At 34.3% G+C, this 25243-nt stretch overlaps 1 protein-coding gene across 1 annotated transcript; it reads right to left on the reverse strand.

Annotated features, from left to right (window-relative positions):
• Positions 1–10062: 10062 nt before the first annotated feature.
• On the reverse strand, positions 10063–15018 carry LOC133882268 (ABC transporter G family member 1-like). Its single transcript, XM_062321397.1, has 8 exons — positions 14685–15018; positions 14494–14573; positions 13433–13903; positions 12711–12797; positions 12446–12571; positions 12151–12348; positions 11597–11683; positions 10063–10952 (listed from the first exon to the last, which is right to left on the reverse strand). The coding sequence occupies exons 1-8, from the start codon at positions 15010–15012 to the stop codon at positions 10266–10268; spliced, it is 2064 nt and encodes a 687-aa protein (XP_062177381.1). The 5' UTR covers positions 15013–15018; the 3' UTR covers positions 10063–10265.
• Between the last annotated feature and the right edge of the window lie 10225 nt (positions 15019–25243).

Below are 25243 nucleotides of genomic sequence, written 5' to 3' on the forward strand. Positions count from 1 at the left end.
CGTCCATGTAATCGTAATACGAGTAAGACAGCTCAAAATTGGAAAGCATTCTGGGCTGGGAAGGGTGATCACCCCAATCTTTGATAAGGAGAACCCTGTCAAAATAGACACTCATGTAAAGAGTCTTACCAGTTTTTTGGTCTGGAATCGATTTGAAATGGGCCGATTTTGTTTCAACCAAAATAGTGGTATAATAGGAGATGTCTTTGAGGGGGTGTTCAGGAACCCAATGAAAACGAGGGGGGAAATAGGAAAGAGCCAATTGGCTTGGATCTTTAATGGGGGCCATTCCTATTTCAATGAAGAACAGGTGTTGAAAATAAGGAAGCCGAATATAAGCTGATGATTTTTCAGCTTTAATAAATGGCAATCTTGGTTTTTGGGGAGAACCAAGAAATGGATTAAAATCAGTAGCGAGGGCACTACTGAATGTAATATTTGGTTCGGGACTGAAGGTCATGAACCGATTAGTAAGGGCCAATGAAGTGGTAATAGGGGTAGCAGCTGGAGTGCCAATAGGGGAAGACTCTGGTTTGGTAACCAAGGACATGCTAATAGGAGGGTTAACAATTTTTCCTTTTCCTCAATCCTTTTTACTTGCCATGGTGGCACTGCAAAAATTCACGAGTGAGAAAATCAGGGATGGAATTATTAATTCCTTTAATATATTCAATATCAAAATAAAAAACACTTAAAATTGCTTGCCAACGAGCAAATATCTGTTTTGAAGCAATATTTTCAACATCTTTTTTCAAAACATACTTTGCAGATTTGCAATCAATTCTTAATAAAAAATTTTGATTTAATAAATCAGATTGAAACTTTGAAATGCAAAGAACAACATAAAGGATTTCTTTTTTAATAGTACTATAGTTCTTTTGTGCATTATTCCAGGATCTAGAATGGAATCAAACAATTTGTTCGGATGATTCTAGTGAAACAATCTGTTTCAAAATTCTTCCGTAACCAATGTCGGAGGCATTGGTTTCAACAATCTTGAAAGCACTATCAGTGGGAATTCCTAAACAAGGGAGAGATCTAACATGAGTCTTGATCTCTTTAACAAGAGAGGTGTAGACTTCTGTCCAAGGAGAAGGATTGTTTTGCAATCTATCAAACAAGGGTTTGCAATATTTCCTCAAATTTTTGTAGAAGTCAGCAACATAATTTTACGACCTAAGAAATCTTTGGAGTTGATTTTTATCAGTAATAAAATCAGGGAATTTGCTGGCCAATTCAATAGCTCGATCAATGGGACGAATCTGTCCTTCAGAAATGTCAAAACCAAGGAATCTAACCTTGGTCTGGAATAATTTAATTTTCTTTGCAGAAACAACAAGTCCATTAGTTTTAATGATATCTAGAAACGAATTCAAATGTTTCCAATGCTCATTAATGAATTTAGAATAGATGAGGACATCATCAATGTAAACAATGGCAAAATGACTAAAGGGATTAAGAATGTCGTTCATGATCCTTTGGAATTTACTAGGGGCATTCTAAAGTCCAAAAGGCATAACATTCCATTCATAATGTCCAAAGGGAGTGGTAAAGGCTGTCTTATACCTATCCTTTTCAGTAATCTGGATCTGCCAAAATCTAGATTTCATATCAAACTTAGAGAAGAAGAGGGCTTCACTAAGGCGGTTGACTAGGTCTTTCCTATTAGGAATGGGGTACCTAATCCATTCTAAAACATCATTCAAAGGTTTGTAATTAATTACTAAGCTAGGAGAACCTCTTTCGAGTTCAGCATTTTTCATAACATAAAAAGCAGTACAAGACCAAAGAGACTTACTTTTGCGAATAATATTTTTCGCAAGTAAATCAGCAATTTCCTTTTGGCAAAAATCTAAAGTTTCGGCATTCATTTGAATAGGCCTAGCTTTAGTAAGAACTTTCCTTTCGGAGAAGTCCTTAATATAAGGTAAAGCAACGATGTGCTTCTTTCGGTGCCTAAAAGCATTGGGCAAGTCTGAACAAATAGTATCAACAAGTTTGTTATTAAAAGCAGCAATCTTGGATTGCAGCAGTTTGTCAGAGAGTTGCTAAACAATTCTCTTATACTTGAGTTCCTGTTTCAAGGAGTTCAAGTGTTTGGTTTTAGCAGAGACTAGATTGAGCTGATCAAGCTCAATATCAAGTGTGGAAGCAAAAGTGAATTTAACTTCTGTTCCCATCTTAACAGTCGTTATCCCAGATTCATCAATAGAAGAGATTGGGTAAAGTAAGCAAAGGAAAGGATTTCCTAAAATTACTTTATCACTCTTCATGATTTTAACAAGTACAGAAGGAATGGGGAAACAAACATCATTCTGGCAAACATAGGCTTTACTAAACTCATATTTAATATGAAGAGAATCTCCACTGGCAGAGTTTAATCTTTCAGTAGACTTCTCAAAATACTTACTAGGAACTAATCCTTCATGGATGCAATTCATGTCAGATCAAGAATCAATCAAGGCAATAGCATCAAAAGAATAGTCATTTGCAATAATAACAGTAATCTTTGCATACCATTTAGGTGGTATGAAACTTTTAACAAGTTTAACAAATTTCAAATTACTACTGGAACAGACAGTTGCATTGCTAGATTCAGGGTCATTGGAATGCTCATGTTGATTACTAGTAATATCTTCATTTTTTAAATCTTCATTTTCCATTTGGAAATTTTTTATGAAGATTTGAGATTAACAGTTGACTTTTTAAGTCTTGATTATCAGATTTAATATGATGCAATGATGCATGTCATTTTTCAAATCAATTATTTCTTTCTTGATATTAATTATCTCATGCTGCAAATCTGAGATAGTAACAACTTTGGATTTTTGTTTTGAAAAACAAAAGAGATTAGGTTGGTATATAAATTTATGTATGGCATTGACCTAACTCCATTATACACACCAATCCTGTTCAGGAGCAGAAAACAAGCCTCATCTACTGGCCCTTCACCGTTTGACCTTGAGAGCATCAAACCACCAATGCTACTTTATAGACCTCAACCTATTGCTGCATATAGCATCAAAACCCTTTACAAACCAAGTAAACAAACCCAAACTGCAATAGCTAACATCCAATCATAACAATGATTGCAAATTCCAACAATCTACAAAAGAGGTGTGTTTAGACAACTCCTTGATACTTCCTGTAGCAATAGGTAATATGTAATTTCCTAATCAACACAGAATTGAAAAAAACCAAAGCACTATCATTTGGTAATGTTGAAATATGCCTGGGAAAATGCCTACAGAACCTTTATAGGTATTAACAAGAATATTAAAAACCATGGGAGAACACATTCTCCCATTCAATACACATATTGTATCAAAACAGAACCCTACATATTTCCTTACAAACCATGCCTTACATATTGTATCTGAACACCACAGAAACTGGTTCTTCTCAAAACAACAAACATAAGTTTTTTGGTTCTTCTAAAAACAACAAACAACAACAATTAGTTCTTCCAAATTGGGTTCATCCTCTTTTCCTTCGCTTGCATAATTTGAATCCCTTTTTCAACGGTTGGCACAATATTTTTGCCTTTGCCTTAGCCTTTGACTGCCGAGGCATGTGATACACTGGTCTCTGCTACACGTTGAGGTTCTGAATCACTATCAAGGTCAATGGTTACAATTGGACCTTTTTTAATGGGAGCACTACGGAACATAGCCTTCAACCTAGCAGACTGTCAAACTTTTGGAGCAACATATACTGCTTTGGAAGCTGCTTGGGTTGGCACTCTGCCCCATGCTAAAGGTGGGAGAAATCTTGCAGCACCAGATTGAGTGTTTCCCAGTGTCCTTGCAGCCTCAGGCGCTGGCTGGAAACTTTGTGCAACCTCAGGTGCTGGCTAGAAACTAGGTGCTGGCTGGAAACTCCTTGCAGCCTCAGGTGTTGGCTAGAAACTTCTTGTGGCAACAGATGGACTTGGGTTTCCATTTTTCTGTCAATTTGTTAATAGCCATAGAGTTAGCCATAGCATGACAAATATTAACTAACTACAGTACCTTCATACCAACCCTTCTTGCAGGGGTTTTGGTTCTTCTACATATGCTGGAACAACCACTTTGTGACTGAATAAAATAGCATAAAACCAAAAAGTTGAGATAAATATATATGTTAGACATAGTAATTATTTGTAAAAATAAACATAAGTAGTAATGACAATGAATATAGTTAACTCACACTTGCTGCAGGCTAGCTAGGACGCTCGACCTCTGTTCCAGACTGTGAAGCTTGTGCGGAGGGTCCAGCCCCATTTAGTGGACATGCCCTTTTATTGTGCCCAACTACCACACACTTGGAACATCTCATCCTTGCTCCAAATTTCCTTATTCTGTTTGGATTCTTAGGGTCTCTACTCTCATCAGGACACCTTCTTCGTAGCTTCCTAAGTCTACCTGGGACGACTCTTCGTCTTGGAGGTTCCAATATGTCATGCCCAACAGCATGGACCCATTGTTCCTCACTAGGCATAGGGTATATTAGCGGGGCATATGGTTTTTTGTACATCTCTAAACTGTAATATTCATGGACATAATCCTCAGGATCCCTACAATCAAACAGTATAGTAGAAACTGCATGCGCACATGGGATACCAGTCATTTCCCATTGTCTACAACCACAAGTTTTCTTATGCAAGTCCACAACATACCGCAACCGTCTGGGAGCTTCCACTTCAAATAACTTCTCACCAGCAAAATGGGAAACACATTCCATTGCATCTAGCCTAATTGACTCCAGCTTCTTTACCACCTTAGGACATAACTTCCCAGTCAATTTTGAAATGCCATCTCTTTTGACTTGATACCTCCTCATGAGTTTTATTCTTATCATCTCCAACATGGTCAATATAGGCTTGTCACGAGCTTTCAGAATGTAGGCATTGAAACACTCACATATGTTATTCACAAGAAGATCACATTTAGGGTAATCGTGGAACCATGCTCTAGACCACCCACTTGGATCAATCTTGTCCAAGTACTCAAAAGCAGCTGAGCTTATTCTTTTCAACTCCTGCATACGTGCATTGAACTCGGCTTCGGTATAGGCACATGCTGCAGCCCATAGCTTATCTTTCAGTGCAACCCCTCGATGCCCTTCATCTCGAAAGTTTGCCCATAAATGTCTAACACAAACTCGATGATCCACCATCGGTATCACATCCTCAAAGGCAGGCATAAGACCTTACAAAAACAAAGTAAAGAGTAAATTAGCAATAAATAAAATGACTAGTATATATACATATATATGAACTAATGGTGTGCAAAGCAATCACCTTCTGTAGATCCGATATAAACGTCGGCCTAGCATGCCGGTCATGTGTTCCAAGATCTGACACCAGGGTTTCCAAGAACCAAGTCCAACTGTCCTTGGTTTCAGCTTCAACAACCGCATATGCAATCGGGTACATATTGTCGTTGCCATCCCGACCAACAGCAGCCAATAGCATTCCCTTAAATAGCCCTTTTAAAAAGTACCCATCTACCCCAATAACTGGCCTACAACCATATAGAAATCCCTTCTTCATGGCTGCAAATGACATGTATAGCCTATGAAATTTGGGTGGAATCTCAGGGCATGGTCTTTCCACCTTCATCAACATGTCACTTCCTCTATTGGTCCTTCTCACAGTTTCACAATAATCCCACAACCTCTCATACTGACACTCTAATCTGCCATAAATTTGTTTTCCAGCCTTCCTCCTAGCCCTATACATACAACTTGCACTCACATCTACCTTCCACCTATCATTCACTTCATCCAATATCATATCCAATGGCATGTTGAGCTGAACCTTAAACTTGTCAATTAGCTTGTTAGCTATCCAAGTTGCATTTACAATGGAATTTTTATATTTCCTGCCACACACATGTTTCGGCTACATAGAAATTATTTGGAATGACTGCTCATCTACCATCTGTTGGCCATACACACGATAATGACATTTGGGATCTCTACACACCACAATACACTTTCTCCTTTCATTTATTTTAAATCTGATGTCTTTCCCCCTTCTCACATTATACATCTTAACAACCTCTCTAAACATCTTAATGTTTGAGAATTTTTGTTTCAGTTTGATGTCTGGATCAACTAGGTCAACTGCATGGAAATCATGATTGGGTGCATGTTTAACTTCTTCATCTTCCCCACTAGGACATGGTGACTCCAGTATATCACTCCTCCCCATGTCAGAATTAATTTCCTCGTCATCAGGAATCTCAAATGAGCTCATGACACTGCCACCACCTTCAGACATACCAACATTATTGACATCATAATCCACTTCAACAGTCTCAGTATTGTCATCATCATCACTCTCATTAGTATTGTCATCAGCCTCACCCTCGAAAGAATACTGTGTGGAGGGTTCAGCCCCACCACCACCACCATTAGATTGTGTGGAGGGTCTAGGCCAACCATCACCTCCATCCATATCAAGATCAAACAGATCTTCATTATCACTCAACCTACCTTCCCACCACGGATCATGCAAACCAACCCTAGCTCTATAATCATTTTCATCTTCATAATCATCTTCTTCATTATCACCTTCATCACCTCTCCCTTCCCCAAACGATACAATGTATAAATGCACAATGTTATAGCCGATATAGCAAGAAGACAAAAACAAGACATCATCGTCAAAAGTTATTAGGTACAAACCATCCACGAGACTCTTCCCAGGGTCTTTAAAATACATCAAATCTCCAGACTTGTAGCCGTATTCTTTTAAAATACCTTCTATCCCAAAGAATGATAGCTTATCATGATCAAAAGTCTCGTGATGTACTTTAGCAGAACCACTAACATACTCACACCTGAAGTGTCTGTCAAACCTGCCCCCATAATGAACCTCAAAGACCAATTCGGGGGATCCCATCCTAAATGGTGAAATTGTAAAATACTTGAGTAAACAAATAATACAAAAAAAAAAAAAAAAAGCATAATAGACTTTTTGAGTAATGAATATAAAGACTACAATAGTAGACTTTCTGATTATGATATTGGTATAAGACATGAATGTGGGCCTGAAGAAGAGGTAGAGAGAGAAAAAGGCAGGGTGTATTATCTCCTTCCACTAGACAAAAAGCAAGAGAGTTATTGAAAATAATGCAATTGGGTACATTTTGGGACCACTATTGTTAAACAAGCATATAAATGTTTCTCCTAATCAGACAACATGACAAAGACCTTATGAGGCAACTAAATAAATTGGATTTACAGACCACTATCGTTATTGCAATGGACCTAACCTCACAAAATGATAATGCAACAATTGACAGCATCTATGCACACTTGAAAGCAACATATGATTACAACTCATTAGCTAAAGTCGACCCAAAACAAAAAGGTAACAATTTTACAAAACCGGCAAACTCAACATTCACATGTATAAGCAACATTCCAACACAATAAATTTCGCAACATCGCAAAATTCATTAAAGGAATTTTAGAATATGGCTAATTTCAACACAATATAAACCCAAACAATATAACTCGAAAATCCCCAATTTCAACACAACCCTAATTTTAAAATGTTCATTTTTTCACTTACCTCCAACCACAAAATGGAAATCAATGCCCTCGTGAGAGAAATCTCTAATTTCCGTAACACATGGTCGCAATGTCACACTTCGTAGTTGTTGACAGCAGACGAGATGCTCTGGTTCGAAGAACAAGAGAGTTAGTGTTTTCAACTGATCGAAGAACACGAGTGTTAGTTTTTTTTTTTTTTTTGACCTAAAAGGCGTGTGTTTTTTTCAAGGGCATTAAGGTAATTTAACATACTAAAACAATGGTATAAATGGGACGTTATCTTTGGACATGGTACGTGACACGAATGTGTTGACTTTTCCGTCAGGTTTAACCGCTGAGGGTGACGGAATCTCTGAATTGCAAATTTCTGGAACTTCGGGGGGTACATTTCAATTTTTTAAACTTTAGTAGCCAAATTAAAAATGGCCGACAACTTCAGGGGGGTGAATTGTATTTAACCCATACTTTTTAATCCTTAAAAAATTTTCAATAATCTTTGAAGCTGAGTAAGCTTTTGCTTCCCGAACTAAAATTTTCCAAACTGAAGTACCTCTACAAATGTTAAGCTTGAGATCCACCTGCAACATTTCCACCAAACACTCCATACTCATCAATAATATAACATTTTTGGTAGCTAAGAAAATGCTGAAAATCAACAATTCTTTTGTTCTTAGTCCAACTATTAAACTTGGTTCAATTTATCTTTCACATTGTCTTGGAAATAGAACAACTCTGCTTTTCATTCTCTGTTTTACATCAGTTCTCTCACTAACCAAAAACAAAGTACGCAAACAGCAAACTTCTACGAATAAAAAAAGAAAAAAAGAAAAGAAAAAGATAATTGTACCATTGATCATTGGGGTTGACCAAAATTACAAATCACTTCATATATGATTCAAAATGTTCATAAAAGGTCTTTGGGTCACCCCTAAATGCCCTGGGGGTGGCCAGACCACCTCCAAAGGGGTGGCTACCCAACCGGTAGTCATCCCTTCAGTATTTTTTTTTTTTTTTTTTTTTAAAAAAAAATTGTTTGGTTTTATTTATTTATTTATTTTTATTGTAATGGACACATGTCAACTTTCTATTGAGTGTGACGTGGCTGACTAATGGAATCTGTTAACTTGGTGGACGAAAAACGTGTTCAGAGACTGATTTGTAATTATAGTTTACCATAAGAGCTCTCCATGAACTTTGTGAACCACAGGGAGTGATTTGTAATTTAGGCCAACCCCAAGGACCAATGATGCAATTATCCATAAAAAAATATTACCCATTAGAAATTAAGGAACTTAAAGCTGAAAAACTTTGAAACTAACCCAACCTGCTTCAGGTTGCAGAAACCTTTGTAGACAGCAAGAACAAAGTCAAAGGCTTTCACAAGTGAAAGCAGCGATGACTTCCCATATCGATCCACAATTTGTACACAAATCTTCCATTCCAAACACAAACACTTCGTTTGGGTATTGAATTTTTAGAATTAGAATTGAATTCTTATTCTAATTGCAAATTTCGAGGCAAAAAGTTGTGTTTAGGTGTTGAATTTTTAGATTAAAAAATATTATTTTTAATGGTAAGAAATGATTGGAAGTTTGAAAAGTTGTGTATAATGATTAGTATTATGAAAAGTTGTGTGAAATAATGATTTAAATAATAATTATTTATTATATATTGATTGTTTAATTAAAAAATAAATAATTTTTCTTTTTAAAAGAAAAAACATAATTTAAATTTAAATTTAAAAAATTAAAAAAAAAGTAGAAGCAAGGGGTGGCTGTCGGTTGGTAGCCACCCCTTTGGGGGGTGGCGCGGGCCAACCCCAGGTTTTGAAGGTGGCTGCGCGGCCACCCCCAAAGGTCGGGGGAGGCCGCGCGGCCACCCCCAGTGGTCTAGGGTGGCGCGCGGCCACCCCCGGCCACCTATGGTGGTGGCAGTGCGCCACCCCCTTTGAGGGATGGCTACCAACCGGCAGCCACCCTGCCTTTTTTTTTTTTTTTTTTTTTTAAGTTATTATTTTTTTAAAAAAAATTGTTATTTTTTTTTTAAAAAAATAATAATTTATTATTATTTTATTAATTAAATGCGGGACCCACGCATTTTATTGAGACAGTGTGTGGGTCCTAGTCATCATTGAAGGCAGAATTGGATTCAGAATAGAATATGGATTCTATTCTGAATCCAAACACACTATTAAGAGACTACACAAATATTGAACCGAGGAGAGAATCCATGAATTATATTCAATTTAATTCACATTCCCAAACATGTTTCTTCATTTTTTTTTTTCTTTTTAAACTTTTTTTTTTTTCACCATATTCACAAACTTAAAAACAATAAAAAAGTATACGAAAAATTGCATATCCAAAAGAGCTAAATTAATGCCTCCCATAAATTAACTTTTTATAGGATTTGATGCTACTGTTAATGAAGGGATACAACCTTGTGCCAAGTTGTTTCCCTTCTGAAGAGTTACATCTCCTCAAACTTGATAACTTTTACGGACGTTTTCACCATTCATAAAGATTAAAGAGTGTAAGAATATCCATCATTAATTGTTATAGTGCGATCACCCCCATATATATTCTTATTTAAGAAGTCAAAATACACTGTTTTCTAATATTACACTTGCTAACCAAGTTACACTATATATTCTCTAATATTGAGTTTCATCTCCTCAACATTATTTGCTAATATTATTACACTTTCATCAATGCACTTTTCTACAGATTCTCCCCATGTAAAGGTGTAGCAGAGGGATTTACCATGACCGTTGCTGTTTGCTTGGGAGGCGCTGACAAGAAAGCTCTTAAAGCAGGCCTGATCTTCTCACTGCTCTTAACGATAACCAGAAACAAAATTCGATACAAAACTACCATTCCCAACAAGATAGCAAGATCCACCCACTTAGAGTAACCCCTTTCCATTTCCCACGTATCCCTCAAAATTTCTTCACCGGTAACTGTGCGTGGCCCTCCGGCAGGATTGCCCGGAAAGGTTAGCCCTTCAAACTCGTTCTTGTACATCCCTTGGTAGGCATACTTGTGGAAAGCAATGTAGTAGAATGGATATTTCCAAACTGGCTTGGGCATGTCGTTTGGCAATCGGAAGAATCCACCGACTAAAAGCATGAGCCCTTGAATTCCGGCACCCGTTATTATACCCATTAGAAAATTAGGCACGAGGCTTGCAACAATCATCATCAGGCTCTCCACCAGCATCATGCAAACAAATAGCACGGCAATAAAGTATATGAAGTGTTCAGCTCCTTTGTGAAGTCCAGGAAGGTAATAAGCAATTGTTCCAGGAATCAATGAAATCAATAACAAGTATGGAACAGCAGAAAATGTGTTGCCGATTACATATGTAATTGTCCCATAATGCCCATTTAATCTTTCTCGTTCAAATACCTGGATATTTGAGAGAATAGAAAACATTTGTAACAATTGATAATGATATGTGCTCAGAAAAATATGTACAAAATACAATGATATGATTAAATCAACTGCTCATAAGTGTGCATATATTGAGAATAAGTACTATCATAAAATTTTGAGAAACTTCACTTATTTCCAAACTGACAAGGGTCATACAATCATAATTTCGAATCTCAAAATTTATAATGTTGGTTTTCCATAATTCAGACTATTTTAATTTCACTTCTACCATTAGAGATTTGCATTAAGTCAAACGGCTAATAAGTGAAATGTCGTTTATACTCTTATGTAACTTATAAAAATACCAAAAAAAAAAAAAAAATGGCCTGACCATGGGTGTATGTTATCAAATGAGGTTTTTTTTTTTTTTTTTTTTTTTTTTTAAAAAAAAAGATATTTAAAAAGGAGGATGTTTTGGCATTCTGGCATCCTTAGTTAGAATTTAACAAAAAATTAACAGATGTGTAAATTTAAAAGGAACTGAAACTTAATAATTCAAGAATATAATCGTAAAACTCTTGATAGTTTGAAAGTAAGTGAAATTTACCATAAATTTTTTGATAAAATCTGTGCTTAAAAGTGATTAATAGTTCAACGATGAGTAAAACACAACAAACCTTCATGTCCTCCACGAAAGAAGGGAATCCACCAATGGCCATGAAAGTTAGGAATGTAGCTACAAACATTAGCAGTGAACCTCTTGCCTGAAAAAATCAAAATGTATAATGATTAATTTAGCTTTTTAAGTACTGATCCTAATCTGTATATACTGAATCCGGCCTCTATGCCACATGTGTACCAAGTAGGGTCACAATTTTTTACACGACCCGTAAACATGGTACGAAGTCAACATAGAATTAACGAGTTAGGATTGAGGAGTCTAATTCATTTAATTAAATGGGTTGAGTTAGATTAGGGTTGATCCATATAATTTTATATCAATGCCTCGATACGATGTAAACTCAACATGTGACATAAGGGTTAACAATTATTGATACTACTCGTGAACCCAACACGAAATTAGTGGGCTGGGGTTGACGGGTCTAATCCGTTTAATTAAATGGGTAAGATTAGGGTTGATTTGTATAATTTTCTATCTATCCTTCGACATGATCTAAACCTGACTTGCTATCCAAATATATATTTTTGTCCAGGATAAGAATTATCACACCTGAATTGATCCATAAGTAGAACCAAGATCGTAAAAGATGGTGGCGAGGCCTAAAGCTAATGCCACATAGATAGCTAGGCGCAGCCAGTAGTAGCCTAGATCACGATACATGTTCACGAAAGACCTCCTTGTAAGAACCAGACACTGAGTTATAAAGCTAGCACGCCTTCTCTTCTTCTTCTCCACTGCTCCACAATCCTGAAACAGAGATGTCAATTTCAGTCTTTAATTTCTTTTTATCTTTATCTGTGGAAAGAAATTAAGCTATAAAAATAATTGTCTGCAGCTTAATTACTTGTTTACATATTTCAGCTACTTGTCTTCCAACTTGTTGGTACGCCTCAGATGATTTATATGACTTTGTAAGAGTGACAATTGCTTCCTCTGTGGGTGTTCTTCCATCTACACCTTGCTCAAGATCCTGCAAGTAATTCAAATAAAAAAGAAGAATTTCTTAGATTTCTAAGGAGATTGTTTTCTAGATCATATCAACAAGCTACCTAACATATTCCCATACGAGAACTTCAATAAGACTGAAAGTATTGTGAAATTTCCCTGACCTTTTCAAAATCCTTGTTTATGGTCTTCAGGAAGTGATCAGATGGATTTTGGAGAGTCGGGCAGGGAAAGCCATTGGAAGCGAAAAACTACATTAAATTGAAACAGGGGAAAGTTTAGTTACATATTCCAACACCAAATGTATATATACTTTGTACACATAAACATATATTGTTAGGAATTGAGCCGACCGGCTGACTGAACTGATCAGTCTGAGGCCCGGTTCCATTTTGCCATGTGTAGTAGGAAATCAGGCCCAATAACAGTGAATTGTGCTCCAAGCCAGATAATCATCAACCCCACTATGCCGGATACAATCCTACTTTTGGGGCATTTGGATCCTCTTCGGTTCAAGTGAAGTGGAAAAGAGCCGATCAATACAAACATAAGGGCAAAATTATCCAAAAAAATATGAACAGATAATTTTGTCCTCATGTTTGTACTGACCGGTTCCTCACCAGTTCAAGTGAACTAGAGAGGATCCTTGTCCACTTTTAGGGATGTGGGATGTTTAAACTAAGGCCATCGTGGGAAATAACCCCAGGATTAGGCCGGAACACAACATGAAGGTCAATAAAGGTAAAGGGGACTTTTGGCTCTAAACTCATAAGTCAAACTTAGTGTATTAATCTCTCTTTCAAGCGAAGCAATACTGACTTAAATTCGTCCAGCATTTAGCACTAGAAAGCTGTTCTTAACATATATATATAGCAGAGATACTTGCCTCATTGGCTAGAGAAGCAGGACCAAAATATACTGTTCTCCCGGACGACAAAAGGCAAAGATTGTGGAAAAGCTGGAAGACTTCACTGCTGGGCTGATGGATGGAAGCAATTATGGTCCTTCCAACTCCATCCATTTGATCCAGCCTTGCTATTCTGCTCATCACATAATATGATGCTGCGCTGTCGAGTCCGCTCGTTGGCTCGTCGAGGAAGAGAAGCTTGGGGCGTGTGAGGATCTCTATGCAGATGCTGACTCTTCTCTTTTGCCCACCACTGATGCCTTTGGCTCCCCACCCACCAATTCTTGTGTTCATGGCATCCTGCAACCCCATTTCTATTATTGTCGAATCGGCTCTCTCCTTCTTCTCTGACTTGGACATGGAGTCCGGCAGTTGGAGCTGAGCTGAGTAATGCACGGCTTCTCTCACCGTTAATGTTGTCATCAGAGTATCATCTTGTGTTACGTATGCCTATGACCACCATGGTGAAATTAGACTAATTAGCAAGGTTTTATAGTCAAGAAGAATTGATTTAGTGATATTTGCTACAATTCTTGAAGAAATATATTTGTTTCTTTATTTATTTAAAATATTAGACTATTAATCAAATAATTAAATCAACCATTTTATATAAGTTTAAGCTTTTGAGATAATTAGTGATTTAACATATATGGTATTAAAACATAAGTCTTGACTCAACAATTTACCTCTATTTCAATTAAATATTTCACATGTTGGATCTCACTTATTAAGAGACAATTTGAGTTCTTACGTTAAGATATATTAATTAAATGATTAAATCCACTATTTTTTATAAGAGTAAAGTTACTCTTTACACCTATTTTACACCAACTGACGTGGTGCGTATTTTAAGTAGTTTTCCTTTCTTTTTTTGACATGTTAAAGTTAATTAAAATAAACCACGTCAACTGGTATGAGATGGTGTGAAAAATAACATTACTCTTTCTATAAACTTAAGCTTTTAGAATAATCGATGATAGAAATAAAAATAAAATAAAGATTTTCTTTTTCTTTTTCTCTTCTTCGATCTTCTTCCTTACCGATGTCCCAAAAGCCAGCGCCTGTTTATGGCCATTGATGAGAATTTCCCCTGACTGCCTTATGTTTGAGCCTAATCTCCCTGCAACATGAATAAAATACAAGTTATATATACATTTGTCCATAGATTTTTGTTGATAATCTTTTTGTTCTCAGAGCGATAAACATTCTAGAACAAAAACGACAATTTTACCTGCGAGAGCATCAAGGAGGGTAGACTTGCCACAACCAGAAGGACCCATTATGGCCAAGACCTCCCCTGGTCGTGCATAACCAGTCACACCCTCAAGTATTGATCTGCTACCACTCTTTCCGTTTGAAACCGTCACCCACAAATCTTTCCATGTCAGGAAATCACTACCCTCCTCCGGCGTAGTACTTCTAACGGCGCTTACTCCTCCATCACCTGCAGGCACCGGATCAATATCAATGGTTTCCAGTTCTAAAGATGCTGAACGTGGAGTTTTTGGGTTCTGGTTTTGCCCATAATGACTGGTATTTGGTTGAAGAAGGGAAGCCATGGCCAATTTCTTGCAAGTATGTGTGTAAAGATCTGAGAAGATCAGCTCAGTATTTAAAGGAGAAGCTCAAGATGCATGGTACGTGCAGTACAGAGAGCATTTACGAGCATGTTTGTACGTGTTTCAATTCAAATTAGACACGTCAATTAAGCCTACTGTTTCGTGCATTTCTACGGTCGGGATTCATTTTACGACGAATGTTTTTCTCGTGGAAGAATAGTCAGCAAATCTTCATCGTCCTTTTGTGTGCTCGGTTTCCAATCATATTCGGACACTTGGAGACACACAAATCCTTGTTTGTGATGTACGATAAATATTGCTTTTCCATCTCCCGATATAATAAGAACTGAAAAATTGTAAAATCAGACCCTATAATTTATTTGATTTGTAATTAACTTTTCATGAAATTAAATGAGCTCAAAAAATCTTAAAATATGTTAAAAAAATAATTTATTTTTTTTGGGCCAAATTTTAAATAATTACTATTAAATTTAACTGTAATGAGTAAATTATTTTTTTGACATATTTTAAAAATCTTAACAGTCACTTTGATATCTCATGAAACTAATTATAAATCAAGTAAATTATAAGAATCGATTTGGCATTTTTCCCTTATAAGATCCCTGACAAATTAACTTATAATAAAAGATTTACTTTTTCTTTTACTTTTTCATATTTTCTACTACCAATCAACATCAAAATATTTTCACTTTTTTTACTTTTTATATCACATCAATAATTTTTTATTACTATTTAAATAAAAAAATTCACTACAAAACAAAACTTTTTCACCTTTTTATATCACGTCATCATTTTTTATTAATTCCAAAATTAACAACCCACTACACTGTTCTGTTATGTTCTGTACATGTATTTACCAAACAAGCCCATCGCCTTCTAATGAAATTAAGTTATGTTAACGAACTTCATCTATTAGTCAGAAGATGACCGTTTAAGTCCCTTGTGTAATTCAGTTGAAGAATCACACTAGCATTTGCCGTATAACTGACATAAATTAAACATCATAATATATACTATGTAGTAAAAAATAATTTACACATATTTTCAGCCATGTTTTTTATTCTACCTTGCTTTTGATTCGAAGCAGAAACTCAACAATAGAAATTCTGAAGTGAATTTTAGAATTAAAGAGAGATTTCTTTTAACTTATACCCAATAATGATTTAATGCATGCACATATTAATGAAATATACTAACTCTATTTATACTATAGGATAGGTTAGGGACACTTAATTAGAATATTCTCTTATTTATTTTTTCTTCCAAGGAATAAAATCTGATTCCAATTAGAATTTTATAAACAGTTTCTTTATTTGGAATAAATTACAAAACATAATATGGTGGTTGTTGTTATTGAATTTGTGTTGGTTAGATACTTAGTGTTAGAAGAATATATTTCTTGTTAATATAAGAAATATATTATATTGATATTGTACGGTATTTCTTTAAATATATTTCCTATATTGAAAGGAAATATATTATATGGTACTTCCCTTTTATAAGGGTGATTGTAATTAGGTTTGTCAAAATTGATTACCATTCTTATCTATCTCAATTCTCCTATAAATAGAAGTATTTTGTATTGTAAATCAATCAATGAATAAAAGCATATTGTAATCCTTTTGACTTTATCCTGTAAACACAAGTTATAGACCAAACCACGTAAAATTCTTTGTATTCTTTATTTTATTATTCCGCATTTTATCTTTATTTTTTCAATTCAATTATGTTTTCTATCACTTAGACATCGAACATAATATGGTGGTTGTTGTTAATTAAGTACTTAATTCTCTAATATATAGAGGCTGAGATTACATGTCAAATTGTTTTTGCATATGAGAATCATGCTCACCGTCAACTGAAAAAAGAAAAATAATTACTCGGTGCTTATTCATGCTTTGGCTCCTCTATTTTAACATATTTTTCATTTAAGCTTTGGCCCCGGTTGATAAAATTTATTGGTTCCATTCCTGATTGGACGAATAAGTCTTCTAATAGGACAAAAAAATTCCTGTCGTGCAGGAAGCTCCTTCTTACGTACAGCCTCCTGCCCAATAATATAGGACATGAGTAGGTAATAACAGGAATCCAAATAACAAGGGAGTCAAGGGACCCAAATCTTGAATCTTACATATGTTGGTTTACTAGCATAAGTGGTTAACCTTTAACAATTGCAGTGATAATACGTCGTTGATCTAAAGTAATAAGAGGTTTAGTTTTGGTGGCATTTTTATTAGGTCGAACGTGTGAATATTCTTGGTACAAATAATTTTTTGGGGCACGCCTATTAAGAAAGTCAAAGTCTTAACAGTTGTGTGAAGGAGGCGGTAACACTCCGGTCCTATATTAAGAAGATAAGTAGTTTATATAGAGTGAGTGGTTTATAAAGATAATCATAAACGCTAAGTCCCACATTGCCTAGTTATTAGACGAAACTGAAATTTATAAGAAATTCTAGAGAAACTTCAAATTAACTAATCATTTGGAGTGATAGCACAAATCATGTGGCAGGTGATAATGTAGATGTAGTTAGCGCTTTTCTTTGGATCGTTCTAAGGGCGCTTTGTACAGATCTAAAATCATGTGGCAGTAGGCAAAAGTAAAGTTGGAATCGGAACAACCAAGTTGAAAAGTAATGTAATGAGATTTCAATTTTCACATGCACCTCGTGAGATTTTGGTTCGATGAGGACCATAAAACGCTTTGCTATGATCGTACCTTGGACGTCCACGTGATTTTTGTGCTTGCTTTATTGGAATTTTTCCAAGCTTCCATGGCGAGACGGCACCATAAGATGTCAAAAGTGGTTTGATCAGTCCCAACTAATTATTTGTCAAGATCCATAATTTGTCCTGTGATTGACTAAACTTTGAATTTTTTTTTTTTCTTTTCTGAGAGAAGGATCGGAAGTTTAGGTAGATGATGGGTACGTTTGTATGTATTTGTGTTTGCGTTTGAGAGAGGGTATTTATTTTGGAAATTTTAAAATAATCTTTTAAGTTTTCATGCTATTTTAAGTTATTATCTAAACTTTAAAACTCAATTTTAAACTCGATATTTAGATTTTGTGTTTATTTATTTATTTTTATTTATTCCTTCAATTCAAAACTGATTACGTGGCGATAACGAGATTAATGCCCTGTATATAGTTTGCCATGTCACTTGCTCCATGTCTGTATGATGTGTTATTTTTTATTTTTTATTTTTTATTTTTATATTAAAAATATTTATAAGAAGTTCATAAAAAGGTTGTTCCAAATCCTTGTAAGCTAGGGGGTTGTGAGATCACCTCCTCAGAGGTGATCGGAGGTTTTGAAGATAGTTTGATTATCCTCTTATTTGGGAGTGGTCCGAGCCACTCTGAGGATGATTTAGGACAACTTTTACTTTTTTTTAAAATTTTTTTTTTTTATTGTTGATAATTTCATATAATTTTCTTTATATATAATTAAAAATTACTTTTTAACACGTGGCAAACTAATGTCATGTACGTAATTTTTTTTATAAAGTTAGATGCAAATCTATGAATAGGAGATTTTGTGCAAGTTTCTATAAGACCTAAATTGTCAATAAGCTCTCCAAGCACGCTAAAAGTTTGTCTTAAAGTTGTTCTGCCGACTAGAACGCTTAAAAAAGCTTCCGTGTCAATCACTTTCATTCCTCACAAGTCACGTTAATTTGCCACATGTTAAAAAGTAATTTTTTACAAAAAGAGTGAATTATTATTATTAGTATTATTATTATTTTTATAGATACTTGGAAACGGAATTACAAAACTAAAGTTTTGACATATCAAAGCTTAACATAAAGTAAAGACAGAATTAAAAAGACATATAGTAAATAAGGTATCCAAACTAATGAAAAAGTGGATCCTTCCCACTAACTATTCAGATTGAAGGGATAGGGGGTAAATTGGTAGAAATGCTACCAGCTGTGACCCTGACTATAGCTTAATATGCTACATAATGAACACATAAGTTTACACTTCTAAGGACCTTTCTCGCTAACCAAAAGATATTAGTTGATATAGAGTCAATGTCTTACGAATAAAAGTCAATTTTAGATATGAAATGAATAATCTAAAATGATTTTGTGAAAATCTAGAGAGTTTCACCATTTTTTTTTTTTTTTTTGGGCGTAATCCATAATTAATGTTTTCATTGTTAAAGAAATAAAAAATCCATAACGTTTGAAAAATTTAGTGGCGGTTCTCGGGTGAGAATAAGACAATATTGCAAGTGATATCTGCAAATCACTTATGGATGTTGCAATTCACGGCCATGGTTGACTCGCGCGTCTACACCTTAATTTCTCCGACACCATACATCACCTCGTCAATTTATGTGATGGGAATACATTGACGATCAGATACATACATGTTGCCATCAACCGCCCTAAATAATGCAAGAACACATCAAATCAACCAAAACTATTGTGTGCGGGGAAGTCATTCATATACGATCTATATTTTACTATTATCTCACAATCACGACATTTGACATATGAATAAGATCTATGCATGTGAGTCTCACTTGTATATAGATCTTACACAATATATCCTAGAGTTATAAAATTATTGTAGAAGAATTATAATTTTATCATTTCTCATTGTGTGTGTTGAACTTGCAATAAGATAGCCCCCATCAAAGTAATTTTCTCTTTTTATCAAAATCTAAGTTTAGCACAAATGACGTCATTGCTTTCATCATCTTGCGACAAGGACATGTTTCCTTGTAAACGTTCTTGACGAATGCTACACATACTCTCACGTTCGTTAATACAACAGTAAAAATTACTACCACATAATTTTTTAATTTCCTCCTCATCATTTTATTTGGTTATTGTATCATATATATTGATCTATCATTGGAGTTTGTAATGTATGATCCCTTTCGCCCCCGGAATAATAAAAATATTGTGCATAAAGAAGTTCTAAAAAAATACAATTAAATTAAACAAAATGAATATTGCAGAACTTTGCAGAACTAAATTAAAATGAATATTGCAGAACTTTGCAGAACTTCCCAACAAGAAATTTTACTCTTGACATTATTGACAGATCAGACTTTTCATCAAGTCATGACCACATAGATAATTAGTTTTGCTAACAATATTAGTTAATTACAGTACCTTTTTTTTTTTTTTTAAAGAATTAAGTTAATTGCAGTACTATAGTACTAGTTGATCAAATAACTTTTGTAACGTCCACCATAAAAAAAATAAAATAAAAATTGCGAATATAAATAATTAATGAAAATGTAATAATTAAATTTAAGTAGTATTTATTATTGTAATATTTGGATTAATTATTTTAATCAAGGAAAGTGTTAGTTATTTAGTTTAAGGTTAGTGGCTGCTAGCTAATTAGAACTAGTAATAGATAATATTTTGAACTCAAATTTAGCCTACTGCCCCTACCAACAATTTATTTTGGCCTTTAACCCTTGCCCATAAAAGCTTCTGGCTCCGTCTTTACTCTCAGCTATAAAAGTAACCATTGCCTCTTCCTGTATTGGTTATCATTTGTTTGGTTTCTGAGTGTTCTTTTCCAAAACACAAAACAAAAGTATTTATTTTCTTTTCTTTTGTGCATTGTACAAACAAATAAGGAAAGTAAGAGAAAGGAATGGAAATGAGTATTGATTCTTTCAGCAAGGGAGAGTACATAGTAAATATACAAGGGATCATTTCAAGAGATTAAGCGAAAGCAATAAGTATAAAACTTACTGACCCTACATTTGATGTTTTATTGCATAAATTGTACAATATTTTTAGTGTGTTTATGAGCCTGTATATTTGGGAATAATTGTGATGAATTATGTTGATATAATATATTTCATGCGTTTAAAGAAAACGAATTTTTAAAGGAAAATGAGTTTCAAAGGAAAATGAGACATGATTATATGTGACATTTGAAAAGTTTGTAAAAGATTGGTACCTAGTGGTTAAGTGGTATTATACACTTAGCACCCCAATGCTAGTAAGAGGGAAATAAAAATGACTAGCCAACCCAGCAGTTAAGTGAGCTTATATACTTAGCACCTCAAAGCTATAATAGCACTCCCATCAGTCTATGTATATTGGTTCCCTTCCCTATATTTAGGGAAAATATCATAAAAAACACCAAAAACTAACCTCCAGCAGATACCCTAAATTTGTATTTTTTTTTGTTGGGAAACACTGTTACTTCCCAACCCATTATTTTAATTAAAAAAAAAAAAAAAACAGCTCTCTCCTCTCTCCTTCACCCTTCCTGTGTCCAGAAGATGGGTCTGCTGGAAACGATTTTCCAACACCACAGCCAGATGACTGAGAAACTTGTTGCTATTTTCCTTCACTTTCTCACCAAACAAACAAATAACCACCTTAATCACACACACAAAATCCACAAAATCTAACTGCGAGAACAATCGGGAAAAAAAAAACCCCAAATCCATGTCTTCCAAACAAAGCAATCAGAGTACAGATTCATTGGAGGAGAACTACCAAATCTTGTGGTCTTGTGGCCAAATCTTGTAGTCTTGTGGAACCACACCATGTAGTCCGGCAAACCTTGTCGGAAAATCGGCTCTGCTTAACCAAAAATCGCATGTCCTCCGTCAACCTACCAGAAATTCGGTCCTTATTTCGCCGACAACAACCCAACAGAGATCCACAGGAGATTTGGCGCCTCTGCTCTCCCTTTTGGCTTATCGGCACGTCAATTATTGAGGATGATATGGGGCTTCTGCTCAGACTTGAGGAGGGATAGCGCGGATTGTGTCTTCTGCTTGGAGGTGAGAGGAGTGGTGGAATTTGGGGAGAGGATTGAGGAGGCTGTGGAGGGTGAGGGAGGCGGAGGCGAGAGAGGAGGGATTTGGGGAAGTTTCTGGAGAAGACGAGAGAGAGAAAAAAAAGAATAAAGAATAAAGAAATAAAATAAGATAAAGAAAGAGTATTTAATTGATATAGGGAAAATTAAGAGAATCTATTGTGTATTTTTTTTATAGGGAAGTAAAAAGTAGTTTTATTCCCTAAATATGGAAAAAATGGTAGGGAACTGATGGGAGTGCTCTAAGAGGAATAAATTGGTATAAACCCAGCAGTTAAGTAGGGGTATACACTTAGCAAACACCAATGGCCAAGTAGGAGTATACACTTAACTTACGAAAAGATGAAATGAAAAATGAATGTTTAAATGTGTGAAATGTGATAAATGAACTTGTTAATACATTTATTATGTGAATCAAGCATGTGATATGATACATACTGTTTTATGTTTTTTAATTATTATTTTTTGTTAACTTGCTATAAATTGTTTAAATACTCCATGATATGAGATATGGGTATGATAAGTATTAAATTGAAAGAAAAACATTTTTGGGGCTTTATTAAGTATGTATTAAAAAAAACTCTAGGTTTGATTTACAAAACGGCTATGAAATTTTAGAAATTAAGCACTTTTGTGAAAACCTTACAAAGATAACCGTTTGGTAAATTTAAAATAGAGATTTTCAAAGGAAAAAGAAGGTCTCACATCACACATGTACGGTCAGGATTTTTATACTTATTGAGTGGTTGACTCACACATTTTCCTGTAAAATTATGGTAATTTTACAGATACTATTGAGGAGGAGATAAATGATGACCCTTATGCTTGTTTAGGATTTTGTTCACGAGGCTTGCAGGAGGCCTCTCACCTTTTGAAAGACTGACTTATGTTGAGTCAATATTTAAAATTATGAGTAGAAATGATGTTGTGGCATTTTTGATTTTATCTCAAAAGAATAGTAGTTTTATGTTATTGTAATAATATTTTGTTCTATTTATAATATGTTATTTCTGATAGAAGCTTTGGTAATATGTGATGAAAAGTGAGATGTAATCCCAAATCCCTTTTAAAAAGAAAGAAAAAAAAAATTTATATATGTTTTCTTCTGCTGCCAGTGTATGTAAAGGTAGTAGCACCATATTGAATTATGATATTTATGCTTTGCGACTCATATAAAAGTCGGGGCGTTATAACTTTGCTGTATAATATTCCTAAATTTTTCTCCTACATATGCTATAATTAATCACTAAACTATAAATAATGTTATTTGTACAACTTTCGTGTATATTTTACTTGCACAACTTACATTAGTTTATATATTGGAATCAATTAAGTTAACAAATTAAAGTTTCTCATTCATTTAAAAAAAAAAAAAAAACTTACATTAATTTATATATTGGAATGAAAGTTAACAAATGTAACAGTTTGATGTGATATTATTACAAGAATTTTGGATTTTAACAGTCATCAAATTTGATGCTAAAAAAGGAAAAAGAAAAAGAAAAATACAGCTAATTAAAGCTATAGCCTAGTTCAGTAACAGTGGTTTTGAGACTATACTAATTTAAAAAAATTTCGAGTCATCCAATTTTTGAGTTACCCTCACCATCATAGAATTCTCTTCTCAGAAATGAAATGAAATTTTATAAATTTAATGATGTATATATTGTGCATAGGATGATAAAAATGTACGTTGTGATATTATTTAAAAATTTTAAGTGATATGGTACCATATATATATATATATATATACACACAATTGTGTGGCTAAATAAAATAAAATAAAAGATCTCAACACCACTAAAATTGAAAGACATCTGCATATCTTACAATATATAGCAGGAACAATTGCAACAATTCATTAAAAAAAAAAAATCATTTTATAAAATAACCATTCAATAACTATATATATATATCCACTACCAAAAACAAAAATCATCAACAATAATAACAAAATATTTCCTCATCATAAAACGAAACATCCCATGTGCATGTACCTCTACAAAAATTTTGCTCATTAGTGTCGACTCTTAATCGACGCTAAAAGCCCGACATTAATGACGCTGATGATAGACTATTAGTGTCGACATATGTCGACGCTAATGCCATATGCGGTCAACGCTAAACGTTATACCACGTGCCATAAGTCAATGTTGATGATAGATTATTAGCGTTGACATATATGTCAACGTTAATAGTCTATCATTAGCGTCCACTCTTGTGGATGCTGATATTCTAAAAGTAAAAAATAATAAAAAATAATAATAATAATAGGCCATTAGCATTGACCCAATTGACGCTAATACCCTAACATATATATATATATATATATATATATATATATATATATATATATATATATGTGTGTGTGTGTGTGTGTGTGTGTGTGTGTGTGTGTGTGTGTGTGTGTAATATGCCATTAGTAGTTTATACACATATTTCATATATATTTCGTAATTTATACATAAGAAAGAAAAGGATAAAACATACAAATAGGTAACTTTTTGATTTCTCTGCACAAGTGGCAAAACATGTAACCTATATGTTAAACTTCATGAAGCCAACCTAAGAAACAACATAAAATGATACTAAATTTTACACAAAACTGAAACAATTGTTACAAAACCTATATTTGATGTACTTCAATTTACAATTGTCAAAAGTAAAAGCCGTCTATAAGAAACTCATCAAACCGGCAACTGCTAAAAAGGCAACAAAAATTGTAAACAAAAAGAAAAGATACCAAAAAATAAAAGAAATAAGATGCCTTCATAAATAAGGGAAGCCCAATAAATAAAATGAAGTTTATCCAGAGACTGCTAAGTATTTGCATCAAAGATATGAAACTAATTACTTAACCTAGCAATTTTGACAAACATTTGGGTCACACTCACGTCCAGCAGCAAAGCATGGGCATTGGTGACTTCTACATTGACTTTTTGCACAATGGCATCCCCTGAACCGATTTTTGCAGCTCTTTGAGCACCTGAACATGTATACAAATTCTATTTCAATTCATTTTTTAGGTTCATAATATGCAACTAACGAAACTTCCAGCAAGCAAAGAAAAAAAAAAAAAAAACCAAGCAAATGATTCACATATCAGGTTTAATTTATAACCAAATGCAACTAATTAATTTTTTTAATAAGCACAAAATGAACCTTGCTGAATGATTTACTTCAAAAAAAAAAAAAAAAACTCTGGCATCAAAAATCTACTTGATGTGCGCTTAAGGATATCAAAACATGCAAGCTCTGCACAATGTTGCATTTACATGTGATTTCTATGCCATAATACAACAAAGAAACATAACAAATCCAAAAAATAAGTAAAGGAAAAGTTAAAAGATAGAAACATATAGTGTGCCTTCTCCATACATGCTGCTAAAGGTTCCTCAG

Source organism: Alnus glutinosa, chromosome 11 (assembly GCF_958979055.1).
Source record: "Alnus glutinosa chromosome 11, dhAlnGlut1.1, whole genome shotgun sequence".
Lineage (NCBI taxonomy): Eukaryota > Viridiplantae > Streptophyta > Magnoliopsida > Fagales > Betulaceae > Alnus > Alnus glutinosa.

Bases quoted from the DNA above. Each gene is read 5' to 3' on its own strand.
- LOC133882268 (XM_062321397.1), bottom strand. From the start codon at position 15,012: ATGGCTTCCCTTCTTCAACCAAATACCAGTCATTATGGGCAAAACCAG. The intron at 13,904-14,493 runs GTAAGGAAGAAG...TGGTGGTCATAG, and splicing joins CGCTGGCTTTTGGGACATCG to GCATACGTAACACAAGATGA. The intron at 12,572-12,710 runs GTCAGGGAAATT...AATTACTTGCAG, and splicing joins TAAACAAGGATTTTGAAAAG to GATCTTGAGCAAGGTGTAGA.